At 62.6% G+C, this 21,848-nt stretch overlaps 2 protein-coding genes and 1 long non-coding RNA gene across 4 annotated transcripts; 2 read left to right on the forward strand and 1 right to left on the reverse strand.

Annotated features, from left to right (window-relative positions):
- Nucleotides 1-271: 271 nt before the first annotated feature.
- On the forward strand, nucleotides 272-11,672 carry KIF18B (kinesin family member 18B). 2 transcript variants are annotated; one of them, XM_084496134.1, is made up of 16 exons: nucleotides 272-462; nucleotides 906-1,257; nucleotides 2,851-3,008; nucleotides 3,494-3,598; nucleotides 3,856-3,966; nucleotides 5,477-5,674; nucleotides 5,909-6,085; nucleotides 6,433-6,507; nucleotides 6,702-6,814; nucleotides 7,126-7,246; nucleotides 7,500-7,615; nucleotides 8,417-8,613; nucleotides 9,396-9,966; nucleotides 10,662-10,757; nucleotides 10,934-11,025; nucleotides 11,242-11,672. In XM_084496134.1, the coding sequence occupies exons 2-16, from the start codon at nucleotides 942-944 to the stop codon at nucleotides 11,352-11,354; spliced, it is 2,559 nt and encodes an 852-aa protein (XP_084352260.1). In that variant the 5' UTR covers nucleotides 272-462; nucleotides 906-941; the 3' UTR covers nucleotides 11,355-11,672. The 2 variants fall into 2 exon arrangements, with proteins under 2 accessions (XP_084352260.1, XP_084352259.1); XM_084496133.1 differs by having other exon boundaries at nucleotides 272-458.
- A 3,090-nt stretch (nucleotides 11,673-14,762) lies between these two features.
- GFAP (glial fibrillary acidic protein) lies at nucleotides 14,763-20,456 on the forward strand (the record flags this gene model as incomplete). Its single annotated transcript, XM_084496776.1, has 9 exons — nucleotides 14,763-15,226; nucleotides 15,830-15,890; nucleotides 16,094-16,189; nucleotides 16,279-16,440; nucleotides 17,088-17,213; nucleotides 17,406-17,626; nucleotides 17,800-17,843; nucleotides 18,437-18,522; nucleotides 18,886-20,456. The coding sequence occupies 9 exons, from the start codon at nucleotides 14,763-14,765 to the stop codon at nucleotides 18,925-18,927; spliced, it is 1,302 nt and encodes a 433-aa protein (XP_084352902.1). The 3' UTR covers nucleotides 18,928-20,456.
- On the reverse strand, nucleotides 19,621-21,471 carry LOC311423131. The gene is made up of 2 exons (XR_014685584.1): nucleotides 21,230-21,471; nucleotides 19,621-20,908 (listed from the first exon to the last, which is right to left on the reverse strand). It is a non-coding gene; the product is annotated as an uncharacterized lncRNA (long non-coding RNA).
- Between the last annotated feature and the right edge of the window lie 377 nt (nucleotides 21,472-21,848).

Below are 21,848 nucleotides of genomic sequence, written 5' to 3' on the forward strand. Positions count from 1 at the left end.
CGCCCCCGGGACCCCGACATGGCGGCGCCCCGCGCCCACCGGGACGGGGCACGGCGGGACTACAACTCCCGTGAGGCCCCGCGCGGGAGGGAAGGGGGCACGTGGTGCGGGGGAGCCAATGGGAGGCGGCGGAGCGAGCGGCCAATCAGGAGGGCGGGCGGGGGTTGCCGGGTGGTTTGAACGCGGAGGGGCGGAAGTGGCGGGGGAGGGGGGCGGAGGGGCCGGGGGCCGTGTGTGGGGCCGGGGGCTCACAGCGGGGCTGGGGGCACCCAACGGGGCGGTGCGGGGCCCCAAAGGGTCTGTACAGAGCCCCAAGGAGGGCTGTGGGGCCCCAAGGGGTCGTCATAAGGCACAAAGGGGTGGGGATAGGGCCCCAAGGAGGGGCTGTAGGGCACAAAAGGGGTCGGTGTAGGGCGCGGAGCCATAAGGCCTAGAGGCGCCGCTGTAACTCCTAAAGGGTAAGTCTGGGGCCCGGGGGTCGGTATCGTGCCCTAAGAGGTCAGTACGGGGCTCGGGGGCGGGCTATAGGGCACTGAGGGGTTGGCATAGGGCCCGGTGAGGGGCTGTAGGGCCCCACAAGGGGCCATACGTACATACATGTGTTTGTGTTCCGGCCCTATAGGGCCTGAAGGGGTCAGCATTAGGGCCCAAAGCAGGGGTGGGGGTTTGGGGGTCACAGGGCACCTGGGGGGGGTTCGGAAGGGCCCTGGAGGGAGGGGACAGTGGATGGGAGGGGCAGACCCCATAGGGCCCTTGGGGGGGGTTAGGCCCCAGCTGTGTGAACGGGGGCACCGGGGGAGGGGTGGCACTGATGGGGAGGAATTTGGGGAGGTGGGAGCTGGGGCTGCTGTGTGGGCGTCCCCCCACTCTGTCTTTGCCCCGGAGCTGACCCCTTTCCCCCGCAGCGTGTGGCCCCCCCGGGCTGTGTCCTGCCCGGCCCCATGGCGCTGGGACCCCCGCCCGAGGAGGGCACCGTGGCTGTGGTGGTGCGCGTGCGGCCCCCAAACCCCTGCGAGCGGGAGGGGGCTGCGCGCGCCGTGCTGCACGTCGTCGACCAGCACATCCTCGTCTTCGACCCCGAGGAGCCCAGCGGCCCCCCCGGCACCGCGCTGCCCGGCCGCGGGGCCAAGCACCGGGGCAAGGACCTGAAGTTCGTCTTTGACCGGGTTTTCGGGGAGGGGGCCACGCAGGAGGAGGTGTTCCAGCACACCACGCGGGAGGTGTTGGACGGCGTTCTCAATGGCTACAACTGCTCCGGTAAGGCCCGTCCAGCGCCTCCACCCTGGGTGATGCCACCTGGGTGGGCTCAGCAGGGCCAGGATGTGGCCCTCGTGCTGCTGGTCACCACGCGGGGACGTCCCCAAGGGGGCAGGTGGCTGCTGCTCTCTTCTCACACCTGGGTTTTTTGTGGCTAATGGGATAGCCCAAGCAGTGGCGATGAGCTGGGGGTGGTTGGAGGCGTGGACTGGGGTGTTCCTGGCACAAAAGTGTTGAGTGGACTCCTCAGGTCAAGGAGGATAAAAGAAACTTGAGGTGTAGTGGGAGATAGTTTGTGGAGTGGGGGGGTTGGGTGCTGCTGGTGGCTGGAGTAAGCTGTGGACACAGCGAGCCACGTGCTGCGTGGGTGACAGGAGCTGTGTGTGACCAAGGGATGGCCGTGCTGCTATGGGGGGCAGCAGCCAGGGCTCTGCGCCCTTCTGGGGCCACAGCCAGCAGAGCTGTGAGGGCCACGATGGGGCTCAGCACTGTAGGAGATGCGACATGTCCGAGGGAAAAGGGCGCTGCTATAGGCAGTGAGATCGGGCAGGCATTTCCCAGGCGTTTGTGGCATTTTGGGGGCAGACAGCCTGTGCTGGGGCTGGGACAGCAGCAGGAGGTGGAGCGGACTCACAGTGCAAAGGCTGCTTTGGTTTTGCCCTCCTTTCCCATCCCAAAAGGCTGCGATGGGCAGAGCCCTCACCCCCCAGCGGTGCTTGGGGGGCACCCGCTGAGCGTCAGAGCAGGAGCCCAGGTGAGGCGCCCGCATGTCGGGGCTCGGGGGGGGGCTGCCGTGCCCCCTGCACGTCTCCCAGGCTGGCAGCACATAACGACCGGCTCTGCAAGCTCCTCGCCCGACGCTGCGGATCCTCGTGCCGTTCTCGGGCTGTCAGAGGAGCGGCGTAACGAGCATGTCACTGCTGCCAGGCAGGCACCGAGCGGGAGACGGCCGCTCTCCTGTCTCATCATGCGCCGGGCTGGGCAGCGGGACCGGAGGATGCTATTCCTGGCTCCCCGGCGAGCTGCTGAAGGCTGCCTCTGTCACCGTGCCCACCTGGCAGGCATGTCTCGCGTCTCTCTCTGCATAAAACAAAGCCCGGATCCTCAAATGAGGCGCTCACAAAGTGTCGCTAATGGGGGAGAAGGGCCGAGGCTCTCTAGATTAGTGTGGCCTGCTCTGATGTTAATGCTTCAGAAATGGTGTTGAAAGACCGGGGTTAAAAATGAGATGAATTGCAAGGTCTGGAAAAAGAAACACCTTCCAGCGAGAGGCAGGGAGCTGGGGCTGCTCAGCTTGTTAAAGGGAGGGTTAAAGGGTGACTCGAGTATGGCCTCAAAGTGTCTAAATGGGTGACGGTTTGGGGACTCGTTCTGTCTTTATCTGCTAAATTAGAGATGCTGACAGCTGAAACTAGGAAGAAATTGCACTAGAGGATAGTGCAGGCAGTGCTGAGGATAATTAACTATTGAACCGCTCTGCCTGGTCTCTCCGAAGGCAGGGAGTGACCCCAGCCCTGCTGCAGGGGCTGCTGCAGGAACGTTGCGCGGCTCCTGGTAACGACAGCTTCAAACGTCTGCCCTTCCTCTTCCCAGTGTTTGCTTATGGGGCGACGGGAGCGGGGAAAACCTACACCATGCTGGGCTCGGAGCAGAGCCCTGGCATCATGTACCTCACCATGGTGGAGCTGTACAAGAGGATCGAAGCCAGAAAGGACGAGAAGAGCTGCGAGGTGCTCGTCTCCTACCAGGAGGTACGCCGTGCCCGTACTGCGTCCCCTCCTGCCTCCGAGGCTCCCCTGCTACCAGGCAGGGCTGGCGCAGACCCCCAAGTGCCCCCGGGGCCCAGAGAGCTGCTGGAACCAGGCTCACCTGAGCAGCTGGGTGAACTGGTGCTGCTGGTTCCTCCCTGCCTCTCCCCCACCTGGAGCCCGGGAAGTTTCTCTTGCTCGCCGACACGCCGCGCTGCCTGCGGTCTGCATAGCAATCTGCTCCTCCCGGCTCTGAGGGCTGCAGGGGAGCGCTGGCATGGTGACTTGCAAGCAAAGCCCTCGAGAGCCGTCCTCTGCATTTAGAGCACCCTTGGCTGCTCCGTGTCAGGCCTGGGAAGTGGCCTGCAGGGTGTTGCAGTGGGGGGGGCACGTCTGATCGGGTCGTGTGTGATCCTGATGCTTGGAGCTTCTCTCTGCTCGCTGCTGGGGGAGCAGAGCTCAGCCTCACTGCAGGCTCCCCCCTCTAGGTCTACAACGAGCAGATTCACGACCTGCTGGAGCCCAAGGGCCCCTTGGCGATCCGGGAGGACCCAGAGAAAGGAGTCGTGGTCCAGGGCCTCTCCTTCCATCAGGTGGGTGTAAAAGATGGGCACAGGTTCTGAGCGGTGCTGCGGCTAAACCAATTCTGGAAACAAACATAGGGAAGGCAGAGGCTGTGCTTTCTGTGCAGCTCCTAGCAGCAAACATGACCCCGAGCTGAAGCGAACCCCGCAGAGCAGTGGGTTGCCTTTCATCTGAGCCATTGCCATTGCTCGATGTCAGGTTGTCTCAGTGCCTGTGTAGGGGGCGCCCAGCCTGCTGATCCCTGCCTCTCTGTGTTCTCCTCCAGCCCAAATCGGCAGAGCAGCTCCTGGAGATGTTGGCCAACGGCAACAAAAACCGGACGCAGCACCCCACAGACGCCAACGCCACCTCCTCCCGCTCGCATGCCGTGTTCCAGGTGAGGGCTGCTGGCTGAGCAGGCTTTGTGCTGAGCGGGAGATAGGAGGCAAGCCCAGCAGGGTCGTTATCGCTGCTCCTGGTGAATTGCAGGGAAAATCAACACGGCTGTGGCTCTGAGAAGAGGGGACACGGGGCTGGGCAGGCCTCTTAGCCTGCTCCTCGCTGGGACAGAGTGTACTGGTCGTGCTGGTGGCTGCACCCCCCAGCCAGCAGTCCCAGCAGGTCCAGCTTGGTGTTACACCCCCCAGGGGCTGAAAACCCACTTGCTGCTTTGGACTATAGCAGGCTGAGTGTGCAAGCTGCAGGCAGATGTACCCAAACCTGACCTAGAGCAAGGGGGGGACCTGCCTTGGGGCTGTGCCTCCCTGCAGGTACGGGGGCAGGCACGTTTTCTGCCCCGTCATCCCCCTCGGCTCTGAGCCAGGAGTTCCGTTCCCTGCTCTGTAAGTTTTGCTCCTGCTTCCTCGGTGCTCTCCCGCACAAACCTGCCGCTTGATTTCAATTCCAGCCAGGCCCTCCCCTGAATTAGCAGGGCCGTCACGGCTGCGTGGGGAGACTGAGGACTCTGACTGTAATTTCAGTGTGAACCTGGTGCCTTGCCCGTGGCTGCTTGCAGGGGAAGTCCAGGTGTCTGGATGGCTTCCCAGCCGGCTCCCCAGCTGGGCACGGCGGTGGGCGCTGGACTCCTGCCTGCTGCGAATCCATTAGTGGCACTGGAAGGCTGCCCTCCCGCTGCCAGCTCTGCCTCCCGGCAGCTGGAGCAGGGGCCGTGGAGGAGCTGGGCTCTGCGTGAGGACGCACGACTGGTTGCCATCAGTGGCACCTCCAGCGTGGACGTCTCTTGGCCCGTGGCAGGCAGCTGAGGATGTTATGGGGTGGTGGGAGAGGTGTCTGCTGCTCCTGGGGGATCTCTAGGCCTGCAGAAGGGGAAGCTGTGGAGCAGCGCTGCAGTCTCAGTGGCTGAGTTCTGCCTTGCCCACGTAAGCCAGGACCTGGGCTCAGCACTGAGAACCCTGCCTGAATGCTCCCAGGGGCTGCAAGGCTGTGCCTGGGGGCTCGCAGCCCCTGTCAGCTTTGGGTTTCCCAGCATGTACCGTGGTGATCATCTCCAAGCAACCTTCTGGAGGCAAAATCCACGGCCAGATTTGGGGCTGAGGCTGAGATGCTGCGAGCATTTCCCGGGTGGCACCAGGGCTCCCCGTTGACTGTGTCCTTTGGGGACCCGACCAGCTGTGCGCTGCTCACACACACGGAAATGCCGATCACTTCCCATAGCTCTGTCAATCCCTGTTGGATCCCTCCTGTGGCTTTGCTACCCAGGCCATCAGAGAGTCTTGGCTTGTCTTCTCAGTGTGCTGGGATCCTCTTTGAACCCTGCCCCATCTCCTGGCCTTTGTAATCCATTTCACCATCCTTTTATACACGCTGACACCTACGGGTGAAGCTGCCTCCAGCTGGTAGCTTCACCTGCCCTGTTGAGCTGCAGCCTCGCGGTTCTTTCTTCACAGATCTACGTGAAGCAGCAGGACCGTGTTGTCGGCCTCGCTCAGGACCTGCAAGTAGCCAAGATGAGCCTGATCGACCTGGCAGGCTCGGAGCGAGCTTCGGTCACCAACACCCGGGGCGAACGGCTCCGGGAAGGTGCCAATATCAACCGCTCGCTGCTGGCCCTCATCAACGTCATCAACGCGCTGGCTGACGCAAAGGTAAGGCTGTTCCCTGCATGGCCCCACTGGGCTATGGCTCTGCAGGGCAGGTGGGTGCGAGGGGGGTCCTCAAGTGCCGGGGCTGATGGCTCTGCTGCTGTGGTGGGGCTGGCAGCCTGGGCTGGGCTGTGAAAGGTGCAGTGGGATGAGCGTGGCCGTGCCCTTGTGGTGCAGGACTTGGGGCTGAGCACGCAGGTCCCAAAAGCTGAGCAGCCCCTTGATCTCTCGGTGCAGAGCAAGAAGACCCACATCCCGTACCGGGACAGCAAGCTGACGCGCCTGCTGAAGGACTCCATCGGAGGGAACTGCCGCACCATCATGATTGCTGCCGTGAGCCCCTCCACGCTGGCCTACGAGGACACCTACAACACGCTCAAGTACGCCAACCGGGCCAAGGAGATCAAGCTGTCGGTGAGGACCTCGTGACCTGCTGGGGTTTGGGGAGCTGCTGGGGGTGGGTGGGAAGGAGCTGGGTTTTGCAACGTGCCCTGGTCCCTGGGGTAGGTTAGGAGGTGTCTCCGTGCTCCAGCATCCAGCCACGGGGGCTGCTCCAGGCAGGATGAGGCTGAGGACGCTGAGTGCCTGGTCTTGTGATAAAGCCCCTCAGCCTAGAGCCCAGGGCTCGTGGCTGGCACAGCAGGTCCCTGAGCACTGGTGGTGCCCACTGCAGCCACTCGGGAGCAGGCTTTGCTCCAGCTCTGGTTGAGGGGTGCGTGCTGCCCAGTGCTTTAACCTCCCACTCGTCCCTGTCTCTGCAGCTGAAGAGCAACGTCCTCAGCCTCGACTGCCACATCAGTAAATACGCCGTGATCTGCGAGCAGCTGAAAGCAGAGGTGAGGTGCTGGCAAGGAGCGGGGGCGCTGTCCTTAGCCGTGGTTTGCTTGGGACATGCGCCTCTGAGCTCTGTGGTCCTCTCTGAGCTGTGTGGCAGTGCTGCCCACTGGGAAAGTGGCGTCAGCTTCTCGGGGAGCTCTGAGCTCCCTGGGCTTACAGAGCCAGCTGTGCAGCAGCTGATCCCTCCCTGCAGGTGGCAGATCTGCGGGCGAAGCTCCGTGCCTATGAGGACACCGCCCGGGACGCAGAGAAGCAGCCACCAGCACCGCTGGCTGCCCCTAGCTCGAGCCCAGCGGGGTTGCCCAGGTGAGGCAAGGAATTGGGGCAGAGCTGCTGGGTCCTGGCATCCCCTGTGCCAAGTAGGGCTGCACAGCTCCAGAGCTGGTCACAGCCCAGGTGTCATCCCAGGAGCTTCTTCCACCAGCGTGTGTCGTCATCCTGACCACGCTGAGGTGTAGTTACAGGCCTGAGGGACCACAGCGTGCAAGCTCCAAGGGAAGCTGTGCTGCAAAGGCCGTGTCTTGTCCTGGTTGATCCATGCCCAAACTTCTTAGTCAAACGTGATGGTTTTCTCAATGGATCTTCTGGCTCAGTGACTTTCTCTCTGACTGCTGTAGGTTGGAGGAAGCTGTCCCAAAGATGTGCTCAGCCCTGGGTGTTCAAGGGATGAGCGATGGAGGGCAGCAGGAGCTGGGAGCTGGACAGGCTGCTCAGCCACAGCTGGAACGGGAGGAGGAGGTGAGAGAAGGGGAGTGCAGCATGCGAGGGCTTGGCACAACAAGCTGGGGGCTCAGACACACTTGGGGTACAGCTGGCGTGCTTGGAGAAGGCAGGAGCTCAGCTGGGCTGTGGGGTCCTGGCTCAGCGTGAGCTGCAAGTTGCTAGCAAAACCCCGTAACTTCCCACATAACAGTTTGTGGGGGTCAGACTCAGTTGAGATATGAACTAATCTTGGGCTAGAGAAGTTCTCATTTCTGGATGACTGCTCCAGGCTCCAGAGGAAACTCCTCCCAGGAGTCCCAGAGCAACTGATGGGACAGATCTCCAGCCGGGAATGAGGAAACCAAGCTGCCTTCTGCAGAGTTTGTCCAGCAGCCAGACAGAAACGTGAGTGTCCTTGTGCTGCCCCCACGTGCCCCTTCCTGCCTGCGGGTGCTGTTTCCCACACAGGATGTGTTGTCCACCCTCCCGCTGCATGCAGCCCCCCCAGGGACAGCCCACACGGCTGCAGGAGCAGGTCTCTGCTTGCAGACACTGCCGTGTGTGAAGGAACAGATTTAGCTCCCAGGGATCTAATCCCGTGGGATGATCTCCTGGAAATGCCATTTCCATGGACAGAGGGAGGTTTCCAGGCACAGCAGCTGCGGGAGCCTTAAGTGCAAATTGTCAGTCCTGAAATTACCTCTGCAAAGTCTTTTTTTCCTGCCTTGGCTCCCCAAGGTCCTGCCCTGGCAGGGCTCCCGCGGCACCATCTGCTGATGTCTCTGCCCCAAGCATCTTGGCAGAACGAACCTCTCTAGAAAGGTCTCTTGAGGGAGGCTGGCCTCAGCGTGTGCCTGGATCTCTGTCTGCCTCTATCTGAGCTAACGAGTGCCTGAAGCCTGGCAGAAAGGGCACGGGTGCCGTTGTGTTCCTTGTAACCACCAGGTGAATGCGCACCTTGCGGCTCCGGTCCTCCGCTAGATTTACAGCTTTGGTATCTCACAGCCTCAAAGTTTGCCCATCTTTGCCCAAACCTGTACTAATGGGTTCTGCCCCGCCTCAAACAGGTCCCTGAGGTGATGCTGGTGGTGCTGAGCCTCTGGTCTGGGTGATGCTGACCCAAGCTCAGCTGTGAATTGCTTCTTGGGTCTGGGGTTGCCTTGGGCCGGGTCCATTCACCTGACACCGTGTCCCTCTCTGTGCCAGGCTCGTGGCTGCTATCCTGAGTGTTGCCCGAAAGCAGTATTCCCTCCTGAAGGCCGCCAACCTCCTAACTCCTGACATGGTCTCTGAATTCGAGGAACTGGAGCGCCTGGTGCACCAGGAGGCTGGTGCAAGCCTGGAGCAAGCCCCGCTGCCGAACGGACCCGCAGATGCCCAGGGGGCACAGCAGGGCTGTGACAGTAAGGATTTGGGACAGTTGGTGCTGTCCCCGCTCCCGTTCCTCGGGGCACAGCATGTGCTGGAGGGATGCTTTGGAGGAGATGCTTGTGGGAGGGTGCAGCTCCCAGCCGTGGGCACAGGCCGAGAGCTGAGTTTCCTCCTGACACGGTGCCTGGCGGGGAACTCCGAGAGCAGCTCCCAGCCCTGCTGCCGAGCGTTTCAGGCCAGCCAGCATCTCTGGCAGCCCGGGGCATGGTAGGAGCAGTGAGCAGCACTTGTCCTGGGGGAGTTCAGCATGTGTGCACGAGTCAGCTTAAACGTGAGCGATATTTCTGTCCACGAGACTAAAGCAGCAGCTCGGATTCTCATCTTTTCTAGTCTTGTTTACTCCTTGGTACGTTTGCCCAAGTCAGCCCAGCTGCAGTCTCCCAGCTGACAGCCTGTGTCTGAGCAGCGCTGAGCTCTTCCTCCACACCCTCAGTGCCACGGCAGGAACCCAGCAGTGAAGCTGTGGACTCTGCAGACCCCGTTTCTTAGGGACAGACAGGGCACTGCCACGGGGCATTTGCTTTGGAACCAGTCCGGTGCCTGTAGTTTGATGAGACATCGGGCTTTACGCTGCCTCTCCCTCTGGGTTTTGTGTGAGTACAGTTTGATGGCAAAACCTGCTGGCAAACTGCTGCTGTTGGGCTCACAGCTAGGGCTGGGCAGGCACCTCAGAGCTGTGCCAGGGGCAGAAGGAGGTGCTGGGGATGCCTGGGACCTGCTGCGGGCACGGCTGACTCTTGCTTCTCTCCTTTAGCCATGGCAGCAGCCACCACGCCTGCTGCTGAGCCCGGCGTCCCCTTGACCAGGGCAGCTCTGCGGCGCTTGCAGCAGCTTGCTCCGCTCTCCAGTCCCACGCTGGCAGCTCCTGGCCTGGCGAGGAAGAGGAGGAGGTCTGAGATGAGCAGTGCTTCCAGGCTGGAAACTCCCCACAGCCTCAAAATGCAGGCGAAGCGTCAGAGGAAATCCTCCCCGCCGGGCCTACGGAAGGGCTTCAGGAGAGAAGCGGAGGCTCCCGAGGCGATGCAGAGCCCGCGCACGCCCTGCTTCAAAGAGGCCAAATCCTCCCAGCTGCTGCGGAGTTGCACCCCCAAAATCTGCCCGCTGACAGTCACCAAAAGACGCGTGCCCCTGATGACATCGGCTGCCCAGAACTGCTGCACCCCGACTGTCCTGGCTGCCCGTGACCTGAACAGGACTTTTGACCTCTCCGAGGACATCGTTTCACCTGGCGTGGCCAAGCCAGACACCTTCAACCTGCCCGAATTCCCTGGCTGGGAGAATGCCCAGTGCCTCTTAAACAAGCAGGGTGGCCCCTTCGTGCCCAGGTTAGTGCTGCTGTGCCCGGGCTCGTGGAGGGGCTGCCTGCATGGCTGGGGATTTCCCCCTCCCTGATCTTGCTTTCTGAGTTAACTGCACCACAGAGCCTTTGTGGATCCCTGCAGCTGGGCTAGGAGGGGAGATAGAGCAGAAAACAGGCTGCAAGCAGTGGGCTGAGCCTGTGCATGAATGGCTTGCTCAGACAGAAGTATTCCAAAGAATCTATTCCTCCTTTTCCTTTTTCCCTTTGGACTGGGAGAAGTATCCTCCAGGTGGCTTCTTGAGCCCGAAGTACTTCTTGGGAAGCAGGTGGGGCAGTGCCTCTACCTAAGGAGAGGTTGGGGTGAGGAGTGGGGCTGTGCAGCATTGCCTTGATTGCCAGTGCTTCTGCTGAACTGGGTGGCCGGCTGGGAAGAGGTCGTGATGCCTGAGGTAACGTGGGAGACCTGAGGGAACTTTTCCTGCAGAGGGCAGCTGGGGAAACTGAGGCACAGGGGATGGTGCGACCATGAGTGTCTCGGGGAGCAGTGGTGGTGGAGCTGCTGCCTCCTCCTGTGCCGATCTTTTGAGGTTTTAACTGTGTTTGAACCATTTCCCCTGGGGCTGCAAACTGGGCTGCTGTCCTGCTTGTGTGTGGCTTCTGCTCCCAGCAAGGCGGTCAGGTCAGGCCCCCCAGTGCTGACCCTCTCCTCCCTGGCTGCAGGGCCTCCGTCCCGGTGTTCGCCGCGAGGGGCTCCTCCATCCCCAAGCCCTCCTCTGTCTCCAAAGCATCTGCGCGGAAGCGGAGGCGAGCGGTGAGGTGAGACAATAGATGGGGGCCAGGAGCGCTCTGCGAGGGCTGGGGGCTGCTCCCCTTGGGGGCTTGGAGCCCCCTCCTTGCCTGCGGCCAGCTGGGGAGGACGGGGGCCAGCCAGGTTTGCCCTGAGCCTGGCATTTAAGACGGCCCTCCCTTTGTGTCCCCTTTTTCTTTCACAGCACCACTTCGTGCTCGCTGGGCGGGCTCCAGAGCAGAATTGGCCAGCTCTCCAGCAGCAGCCAGAGGTCGGCGCAGCCCCCGAGCATCCCAGGTGAGCCCCCCACCCAGCCAGGCACCCCTCTTGTGAAGTTCAGCCTGCTGGGGGCAATATAATTTATATTCCCTGGGGGAAGGGCAGCGGGTGCTTGCAGTGGATTGTAAAGGGGGACAGAGCTGGCAGTGCTGGGATCCCCTTCAGGAGGGGGCCTGGCTTTCAGGTTTTGCCCCAGAGCTGCCTCATCGCCTCCTCTCCTGTTTCTCTCCTCAGAGCATCCTCGGCGTGGTCTTGGCTGGAAGAGCAAGCACAGCACCAAGGAGCTGACAGCGCGCGGCAGCGCCTCCACTGCCCCCACACTGCCAGCCCCAAAACTCCTGTGCTGATGGCTCCCAGTATGGCCCAGTCCTCTCCTGGGGGCCCAAACCCAGCTGCCAAACTTCTTCCTCTGGGCCCCATCATCTCCTCCCTCGCAGAAGGGCCACCTCCCCTGCCACCCTCCAGCTCCCCCCACTGGGGGGGTCCCAGCTGCCTCCTGCCTCGCGCCTGCTCTCCCCGGGCGCAGCGCCGCGTATTTTTGTAGCAGATGGATTATTGCTGTTCCCTCTCAGCCCCTCTCTACTCCGCGCCGGGGTGTCGAGTGCTAACAGATGGGTGATGCTAAGAACTAACACGCTTTTAATAAATCTTTAAGCTTAAAACCAGAGGGGCGCGGGGAGACGTGTGGCTGCTTCTTCTCGCCTCCGCCTCGCGCAGGGAGCAGTGGTTGGGTTTTGGCTCCTTCCGAAGTGGGCCTGGAAAAGGCTCTGGCCCCCAGGGGCAGGCTCCCCGTGGCTTCCCCCTTCGGCCCCAAGGCTTCAGCCCATCTCCCATCCCTGCAGGGGAGGTGCCGGGGGGGGGGGCAGGCCCCTACTCTGGGCCTTGGTGTGGGGATGGGTGGGGGGCAGCTTCTTGCCCTGTCCTTCCTCCCACTTTGAGTGCTTTCAGGGGCGTTTCTGCCTTGTCTTCCCCCTGCTGAAGCTCCAGCCCTGGCTCCTGCTGGGTCCCTCACTCCTGCTGCTGCCGCAACCCCAGCTCTGGGGCAGAACTCAGAGCATCGCCCCTGCAGCTGTCCCCCGTGCCCTGTCCTACTTCCCCACCCTGCCACGACACTGCTGGGCCCTGTGACGCACCCCGGTGCCTGCTCCAGCTCCTTGGGGCCACCGGCAGTGGTGAGGGCCCCGGCAGAGGTCACAGAAGCCGCGTGGGCTCTGGGCCAGGCGGCTGCGTTTAACCTGCGGCCCTCGCCCTGCTCCAGCAGCACCGTCCTGCGCAGGCTGCTCCCCGTGGGGACCGGGGTCACCGGCTCCTCCTGCCCTACTTTGCTCGCTGGCTGGCAGCCGCAGCTCTCGCCTTTGTCTTCTCGGAGGCTGGAAGCTTCTAATTAAAACTTCCAGCCCGCTCTGAGTTCGTTCTTCTCATTAAGAGGGGAACGGGGAGGCGGGGGGAGAGCCCAGATCTGCATCCCCGCAGCGCTGGGAGTGACAGCTTTCCGCAAGAGGCAGCAGCGCTTTGATCCCGGCTGCGTAGGAGCTGGGAGAAAATAAATCTCCGGGGAACCGAGTGGGGGCCGGCCGGGCACCCTGCGCTCTCCCAGTGGGTTTGGGAAAGGCTGCAGGGATGCAGAGCCCCCCCCCAATGCATGTCCTCAGGGGGGTCCCTGTTCCAGCTGGCTGGGGACAGCAGGCAGCTCCCGGCACCTATGGGGTGCGGACGTGCACCACAACGGTTCCGTGGGTATAAAACCCATCCTGATACCGGCAGCACCTGACCGAGGATCCTCAGTGTGGGACCAGCATCGGGCTGGGAGCAGGGAGCTGTGGGGTGTTCGGGGCGGTGGTGACAGGAGGCTGTCCCTGAGCATGCCACCGGTGCATCTCCCCATTCCGTCTGGGACATGGCCCAGTGGGACCTGGCACCGTCCCCACCCGGCGGGCCGGGAGCTTTCCCGGCCATCGGCTGCCACCTAGCTGCCAGCCGCCCAGGCCTGTCCCCACCACTGCAGTGTCCCCAGCCAGCACCCCAGGGACCCGCTGCCTCCGGCCACCCTCGATGCCACCACGTGTCCCTTACATCCCCAGGTCCCCAAAACACTCTCCAGCCCACCCCTTGCACCACAGTCCCCTCCAACACCGGCTTGTCCCCAGGATGTCCCCAAGCCCCGTAACCCCACTTTATGGCCACACCGCAGCAGCTCACAAGGGCTGAGGTCGGCAGTGGCCCTGTGCCCGTCACTGCGGCCTTGAGCCCCGCGTTTCCCGGCAGGGCCGGGCTCGCACAAAGCCCCCTCATTGCCATGCCGGGCCTGTGCCCGCCGGCACACACAGCCCCTTTCATGCAGCCCTGGCACCCGGCCGCGGGGACCGGTGCGGGGAGAAAGCCCTCCCTCGGCCTTGGCGCACGTGTGAGCACCCCGGTGAGGCCAGTGCAGGGGGTGGCGGCGGGGACAAGGCCGTGCACACGAGTGTGCAGGATCAGGCCCGGGGCTGGGAGCAGGATGCGGTGCCCCGAGCCCCAGCCAGGCCCCAGCGAGGGGCAGGCACTGCCCAGCCCCCTTACAGCCCCACTGGGCTGGAACGCACTTGGGAGGCTTCAGATGGCTAATTAAAAGCAGCTTTAATTAGCAGCCTACCTGCGCTGCCAGGCGTCCCACGGGGTGCCTCAGCCATGGGGAACGGGGCTGTGGCGCCTGGGTGCTCAGCCAGGGCTTGTTCTGGGGGTCAGCACGGGCAGTGTGAGGATGGGTGTGTGTGTGTGTGTGTGTGTGTGTGTGTGCACGGCCAGGTGGGCGTGCACGTGCTTGTGCACACATGTATGTGCACATATGGGGTGGCCATGCACGTGTGTCTGCACTGCACTGCACACCACATGCATGTGCTTGGGAGGAGCAATGTGTGTGTGTGTGCACTGCTAAGGGCGTGCAACGTGCACGCGTGTTCAGGGAAGCAGCACGTGTGTGTCTGTGCACGCTGTTGCACACTCATGTCATGCATGTGTGTAGCTGCATTGCACGTGGTGTGTGTGTACGTATGGGGGAGGACGTGCAAGTGCACCCCTGTGCGTGTGTGCCTGGCCATGGATAGACACGCGTGTGCGTATCTGTAGGTGCACAAGTGAGAGGGAGTTGTGCGTGCATGTGGGTGCCTTTTCATGTCTGTGAGCACATCCGTGTCCTGAAAAGGCGTTCACAGGTGTGCACACGTGGCTGCGTCTTTGTGCGTGTGGGTGTGCATGGACGTGTGTGTGTACGAGGATGTGTGTGCAGGTGTGTGTGCAGCTGTGCACCACACACCTCAGCCCATTGAGCACCTGGAGACACAGCTGGGTCAGTGGCTGTGGGGACAGGACCCAGGGCGCAGGGACACCCCGTGCCCTTGCAGTGAGCACTCTCTGAAACAGCACCCAGCCAGCACCCACAGTGCCCCTGGCACTGCACCAAGCATCAGCGGTGCCCCACGGGTGCCCATGGCCATGGTCCTGCTCTGCCTCCCGCCCCAGGTGCTGGCAGTGCCCATGGGACCGTGGAGTAAACCCTGGGGCGGGGGGGTCTGGGCAGGGGGCCGGAGGCCTTGCTGTGACGCCCGGGCTGTCTGCCAGAGCTCATCCGTCCCTGCCGGGCGCCACAAAGGCTGGCTTTTGTGCTCGCCCTGTGGCTCCTTGGCCCATGGCCAGCGCCGGGGGCGGCTGGCAGGGGTGGGAGCCCCCACACTCCATAAAACGCCCGGGGCCAGGACACATTGTGCCCAGCCCTCAGCATGGAGAGCCAGCGGCTGTCCTCCTACGGCCGCCGCTTTGGCTCGGCCACCTCCGTGCGCCGGGGGCTCCCCGGCAGCCCCCCGGGCCGGCCCCGCATCCTCAGCGCGCAGCCGGGCCTCCGCTGGGCCCCCCGCCCCGGGCCGGGCAGGATGGACTTCTCGCTGGCCGAGGCGCTCAACTCAGAGTTCAGGGAGACGCGCACCAACGAGAAGGTGGAGATGATGGAGCTCAACGACCGCTTCGCCAGCTACATCGAGAAGGTTCGGCTCCTGGAGCAGCAGAACAAGATGCTGGTGCTGGAGCTGAACCAGGCGCGGGACCAGGAGCCCTCGCACCTGGCCGACGTCTACCAGGAGGAGCTGCGCGACCTGCGGCGCCACGTGGAGCAGCTGGCCACCGCCAAGGCCCGCGTGGAGATCGAGAGGGACAACCTGGCTGAGGACCTCGGAAATCTTCGTCAGAAGTAAGATACTGCCCCGCTTGGGGTTGGCCTGGGGACCGGGGCGGTGACTGGGACTGGGGGGGCCACCAGGACCAGGTTGTCCCCAGGGATCAAGGTACCCACTGGGGCTGGTATCAGGGTGGCCACCAGGACCAGGGTGGCTACTGGGATGGTGATCAGAGTTGTCCTGGGGACCAGGGTGGTGACTGGAACCGTGATGGTGACAAGGACCAGGGTGTCCCCAGAAGGGCATTGGGGTGACCTCAGGAGGGGATCAGGCTGTCCCCAGGCTGGTGACAGGGCCGAGAACAGTGACTCCATGGGACACGGGCCGAGCTGGGGGCTGGTAGGGCTCTGGGCACAGGTGGTGGGGATGAGGGCGCAGGGCACGTGCTGGGGATGCAGGACCAAGATGGTCACGTGTGGGGAGCATGTGTGGCACACGGGGGACACGTGAGGGACACGTGTGTGGCGTGGGAGACATGGGGACAGGGTGGGTGCAGGCAGCACCACGGAGCTGCATGGACCCAAAGGGGGGGTGCCTGTGCCTGAGCTGCAAGCAGCCACTGCGAGTAACGAGGAACGGTGTCTAATGAGTAACGGTGCCTCTCTGCGACACTGCAGGCTGCAGGAGGAGGTGACCCTGCGACTGGAGGCCGAGAGCACCCTGGCTGCGTACAGGCAGGTGAGGGCGAGGGCTGGATCCTGGCTGCATGCTGCCAGCCCCAGGGCATGAGCGGGGCGGGGCTCAGCCCCCCCCAGCACCGGGGCTCCTGGTGGGACTGGGCAGGGCTGGGATGGGGACAAGTGGGGCTGAGGGGTGTGGGGCGCAGCGCCCCGAGCCCACCCTGGGGACGTTCCTTCCTGTCCTGTTCCTTGTGGTGGCAGGATGTCGATGCCGCCGCCTTGGCTCGCCTCGACCTGGAGCGCCGCGTGGGGTCCCTGCAGGACGAGCTGGCCTTCCTCAGGAAGGTGCATGAGGAGGTAACGCCACTGACAGCACTGACACCACCATGCCGTGGGGGAACTGGGGAGGGGGAGAGGGCTCTGTGCTGACCCCCGGTGCCCCACAGGAGCTGCGGGAGCTGCAGGAGCAGCTGGCCCGGCACCGCGTGCACGTGGAGGTGGACGCCAGCAAGCCAGACCTGACGGCCGCCCTGCGCGACATCCGCACCCAGTACGAGGCCATGGCCGCCAGCAACATGCAGGAGACCGAGGAGTGGTACAAGTCCAAGGTGCGGGGTGGGACCTGGCTGCCGGGTGGGTGCCGTCCCCCTCCTGGGATGTCACCTTTGTGGGGAGGGGGTCAGCCTCTCCCGGGGCTGGGTGACTCTGCAGGGTGGTGGCACCGGGGGGTTGGCATTCCTGCTGTCCCCACTCGTGTCCCGTGTCCTGGTTTGGGCCCTGGGGGAGCAGGGACATGTCCCCATTGGTGAGTCACAGTCCCTAGAGAGGTGTTTGCAGTGACAGGTCCCATGGGCACTGTCTCATAGGAGCAGGGACGCGTCCCCGTTGACATCCCACACCACCATCCCTCCCTCCTGCAAGAGCAGGGACATGTCTCCTGTAACACCTGCCATCAGGGATGGGTCCCACGTCCACCACCCCAAGGGATCAGGGACATGCCTCCATGAGGTGCCCCACACCCACTGTCCTGTCATCCCATGGTAGCAGGGACATGTCCCCAGTGACACATGGCGCTATCCCACCATCCTGCAGGAGCAGGGACATGCCCCCTTCTCCTGTGTCACCGTGGCCACATACCTCCTGTGGGAGCAGGGACAGGTCCCCCTGGCACGTGCCACTGGGGCCATGTCCCTCCTGAGGAGCAGAGCAGGGTCGTGTCCCCATGCTCCTGCCCCATGATATGTCCCCCCCCCAGTTCACAGACCTGACGGACGCGGCTGCCCGGCACGCGGAGGCCCTGCGTGTGGCCAAGCAGGAGGCCAACGAGTACCGGCGCCAGCTCCAGGCCCTCACCTGCGACCTGGAGGCACTGCGGGGTTCGGTAGGTTCCACAAAGGGGGGGACACAGCCTTGGGCAGGGGCCACCACCATGGGGATGCTGCTGAGGAGCTGTGCCCCGGGCTGGGGGCACGGCCAGTGGTCAGGGGTGGGAGCTGGGTGGGCACTGTGGGGAGCCCCTCGCTCCGGGAAGGAGGTGGGCGCTGAGGGCACCGCATCCCCTGGCGGCCCCCAGAACGAGTCCCTGGAGAGGCAGCTGCGGGAGCTGGAGGAGCGCTACGCGCTGGAGACCGCTGGCTACCAGGACACGGTGGTGCGGCTGGAGGAGGACATCCGCAGCCTGAAGGAGGAGATGGCGCGGCACCTGCAGGAGTACCAGGACCTGCTCAACGTCAAGCTGGCCCTCGACATCGAGATCGCCACCTACCGCAAGCTGCTGGAGGGCGAGGAGAGCAGGTGATGGCAGAGCGGGGCCTCATCCTGCCCCGAACCATCCCCACGTTCTCCTGGTCCCTCTGGGGGTGGGGAGCAGCCCCCAGCCCTCCTGCCCCAGCCCTGGGCAGAGCGGAGCTGCTGTGTGGGGCGGTGGGGACATGGTACTCTCCCCAACGTCCCCGTTGCTCCCACAGGATCACCATCCCCGTGCAGACCTTCTCCAACCTGCAGATCCGAGGTGGGCAGGATGGTGGTGCTGTGAGTGGGGTCTGAGGGCCGGGAGGGCCTAGGGGCTCCTTGGGAGGAGGTGTCATCCTGGCCAGCCCTGCCCCATCCAGAAGCAGTGGGATGTTTTCCTCCGAATCTCAAGGAACGAGGATTCCAGGGTCCTGTCCCTGGCACAAACCTGCTGCCAGGTCCCTGTGCCCCAGGGGACCCCAGGATGGAGGGGAGGAGTGTGCCGTGGCTGCGTCCCCAAGGCCAACCATGTCCCCCATGCCAACTGTCCCCCCAGGGTCAACCCTGTTGCCAAGGCCAACCACATCCCAAAGCCCAAACGTATTGCCAAGACCGATCCTATCCCCAGTGCCAGCTGTGTCCCCAGGGCCAACCACATCCTGAAGCCAGTCACATCCCCAGTGCAAACCATGTCCCCAGGGTCATCCATGTCCCTGAGGCTGATCACGTCCCCAGGGCTGCTCACTGCCATGGGTTTTTCCACTGGGGTTTTCCAGCCCAACACATTCCCTTTGGGCCCCTACACTTGTGCATGGGTGGAGGGGCCGCACGCGGGACACTGGGTCACTGCCGTGTCCTGCCTGCATCCCCCAGAGACCAGCCTGGATGCCAAATCCCTGTCAGAAGCTCACCTGAAGAGGACCATCGTGGTCAAAACTGTGGAGACCAGAGATGGAGAGGTGGGAAGTCCTCATCCATGCCTCCCACACTGCTTCCCCTCCATCCCCATCTGCCCGCAGGTTGTCCCCAAAGGGAGCTGCTCATCACGCAGGTGGGGCCACCATCCCTCAGCCCCAGGAGCAGCCTGGGCAGGGAGCGGGGCATCCTGGTGCCCTGCCAGCATGGTGCAAGCTGGCTCCAGACCGTGGTGGAGCTGAGCCTGGCAGCTCTTAGAGAAAACTATCCTCATCCCTGTCCCCATCCCTGTCCCTGTCCCCGTCCCCGTCCCAGTCCCCAAGCTCGTTCAGAGCCCAGGAAGGCTCAGGAGGGGAGGAGGGCCGGAGCTGGGGTGACGGTGGCGGTCCCTCTCTCTCTGCCTCCAGGTGATCAAGGAGTCCAAGCAGGAGCACAAGGAGGTGGCGTAGGGCAGGCGAGCCGCAGCAGCCACGCTTGTAGCCGTAGCCCCGTAGGTGCCATCCGATGCTGCGAGGGACCCCGGTGACTGGGCAGGAGCCGTGGGATGAGGTGGGGGTGCTCTGGGGGGCACCTCCCTCCTGCCCACCCTCGCCTCTCCCACTACCCTGGGACCCCCTGGCTGGGGCCAGGCACTGTGTGGGGAAGGGATGGGAGACATGGGGGGAGGTGAGTGGTACTGCGCAGAGTCCGGTCCCACAGCACGGCAGGGCTGGCATTTTGGGGGCCATGCCAAGCGTGCGCCCTGGGTCTCTGGCTCACTGATGTCTGTCGAGGAAGTCCATCCTGTTTCGATCTCTGCGTGACAGTTGGAAAAGGCAATGGTGCAAAGAGCATCTCTCCCTGCATCCCACCCCACTGCCCACTCTCTGCTCCAGGAGGCCGCCCTGAATCTGCCCCTGTTCCTGGGCCCTGAACATCCTGGGGGGGCTGCAGGGGGCAAGGTACCGGCTGGCCAGGGGCATTTCCCATCCCTGAGCATTGGGTGGGCTTAGCCAAGAGGCACGGGCAGGAGGAAGAGGAGGATGGAGCTGTGCAGGGAAGCCAGGTGCTGCTGGGATGGTGTGAAAGGTGATGGAGTGGGGATAACAGGGGGTGCCTGGGGGCACAGGGGGGTGTGGGGCTGGAGCAGCGATGGGCACAGCAGGCGGGGCGGCCTCATTTGCTTTTCCAGGACACAGAGCCATGGGGCTGTCCCAGCCCCGAGTGGGTGCCCCCACCAAGGTGCCCCCATCACCATGGTGGAGGAAACAGTCCAGAGGAGCTCATGGCAAGGGGGGACCCATGGCCGTGTGCTTGGCCCCTCACCTGAGGGGTTCCCATGCAGGTGAAAGTGGAGATGAGGGTGAGGGGAGTGAGGACAGAGGGAGGAGGAGAAGGAAGAGGAAGAGGAGAAGGAGGAGGAGGGTGTTGAGGCACCCATGGGTGCTCTCAGAGCAGAAGGTGCCTCCCGTGATCCAGGAGTGCTGGGAGAGGACAGGCAGCCCTCCCTGTCCCAACCAGCTCACAGTACGAGTCCCACCACCGCAGTGCACCGGGGCTGCCCACATCAAGCCCTGGCCATGCAGGAGCCTGAGCCCGGCTCCTGCATGAGAGGGACTCGGCAGAAATTCCCTGTCCCGAGGCTCCACGTGGCCTTGGCCCCACACGCATCTTCCCTTGCTTCCCCTGCCCAGACCAGCACGTACCACCCAGTTGGGGCCATCACCCAGCCTGGTGCTCACCCACAGCCCCCGTCCCCAACCTTTGATTTAGCCACTACCAGAAGCAAAACCTGCCCCACTGCCACCTAACGTAGGAGCAACCACCCAGCAGCGCTTCTCGTACCCCATAAGCCTGTAGGGATGAGCACACGGATGCCACTCCTTTGCCATCCCTCTCACCCCCTTCATCCCCTGTGTCTCCCAGCTCTGTGAAAATTAACGTCCTAATGTCTGCGGCAGCATGAGATGAGAAATAAAGCTTACACAAGTGCTACTTCGATGGTTGTGCCTGCAAGCTGCCTCTCTGCGCCTGCCCAAGCCGCAGGACAAGCTGCCGGTGCCATGGGTTATTTAGGATTAACCAGGGCAGAGGGGCCCTTTGGGAGCCCAAACCCACTGCTGGCAGCTTCCTTGTGGGGGATGAAGGCTCAGTCCTGAACCCCAGGACATGGCCAATGCATTTAAACGTTTGTGTGTGGTTTGAACACCCACAAGGGCTTGTGGCGTGGTGCAGGAATAACCCCCAAAGCCAGCAGTGTGGCAGGAGAGATCCCCTTCTCTAGCAGGAGGGAGGGGAAGTACGGACCTGTTCTGGGGGTCTTCAGCCCCAAACCCGGCCCCTGGGAGGAGCCCTGGGTGTCAGCTGCATCTCTGAGGACCAGTGGTTAATTCCTAATGACTTTGTGAAGGGCCGGTGAGGATGGGTTGTGTTGGCAAGCAGCAGAAAATGCTGTGGGAGAGTGGGGATTATACAGGGCATTGGGAATTTGGGAGTCGAGCCTGGCCCTGGGTGGAAGGATGAGGCCAGTGCATGTAGGCTGGATATAGCCACTGGAGAGGGTGCCATGAGACCCTGCACACTGGGAAAGCAGCCCAGGCTCTGGGCACTGCGGGACCCTCAGTGCTGCCTGGCCACCCAGACGGCCGGTTTCTCCTGAAAAAGAAAGGAAAGCTGAAGCCCCCAGGTTACCTCCATGGAAAAAGGACCAGAGATGAGCCCAGCGGAGAAGTCGTGCTCCACACTGAGGAGGAAAGAAGAGGCCACCTAAACCCTGCAGAGATGCCATCCTCTTTGGAGGACATCTTTTGCAATGCATAAATAATGGCTAATAAAAAGCCAAATATCTCACAGGTCCATGCTGAGTTGGGCAAATTCAAACATCAAACCACCACCACCAAAAACAAAATGCAAACAGGAAAATTTCTAAAGATATCCTCTGTTTTCATTTGGATTTTTTTTTCTTTCGAAATTATAAATGTTTCAACTCAAAATTTTAAAGACAGGTTTGCTCCAGCAAGGATTTCAAACAAACACTGGATGTTTTGAAACGTTGGCAGTCAAAGTTTTCAGCAATGAAAAGAACTAAAAAAAAAAATAAAAATCTAAGAAAAAGCCAGAATTAATTGGAGTAAAACAGTTTGGTGGATTACAGTGGACTCTTAGAAAAACAGCCCTAATAAATCACTGATGTGGTTTGAGAACTCTGTAGCGCTTGGCAAGAAAATACTGCAACAACTCCAAGTATTTATTCAAAAAGGATTATATTGAGCTTAAAAGCCTACTGAAACCCGCACAAGGGGCCAGGAACAGCCCATGGTGGTGTGAAATCCCCTCTGTCCCACCACGCCGTACCGCCCAGCAGCACAGGGACTTTTCCATCTCAGTCCTC

The sequence above is a fragment of the Aythya ferina genome, assembly GCF_964211825.1.
Source record: "Aythya ferina genome assembly, chromosome: 23".
Taxonomy (NCBI): domain Eukaryota; kingdom Metazoa; phylum Chordata; class Aves; order Anseriformes; family Anatidae; genus Aythya; species Aythya ferina.

Bases quoted from the DNA above. Each gene is read 5' to 3' on its own strand.
- KIF18B (XM_084496134.1), top strand. From the start codon at position 942: ATGGCGCTGGGACCCCCGCCCGAGGAGGGCACCGTGGCTGTGGTGGTG. The intron at 3,967-5,476 runs GTGAGGGCTGCT...CTTTCTTCACAG, and splicing joins GCTCGCATGCCGTGTTCCAG to ATCTACGTGAAGCAGCAGGA. The intron at 6,815-7,125 runs GTGAGGCAAGGA...TGACTGCTGTAG, and splicing joins AGCCCAGCGGGGTTGCCCAG to GTTGGAGGAAGCTGTCCCAA.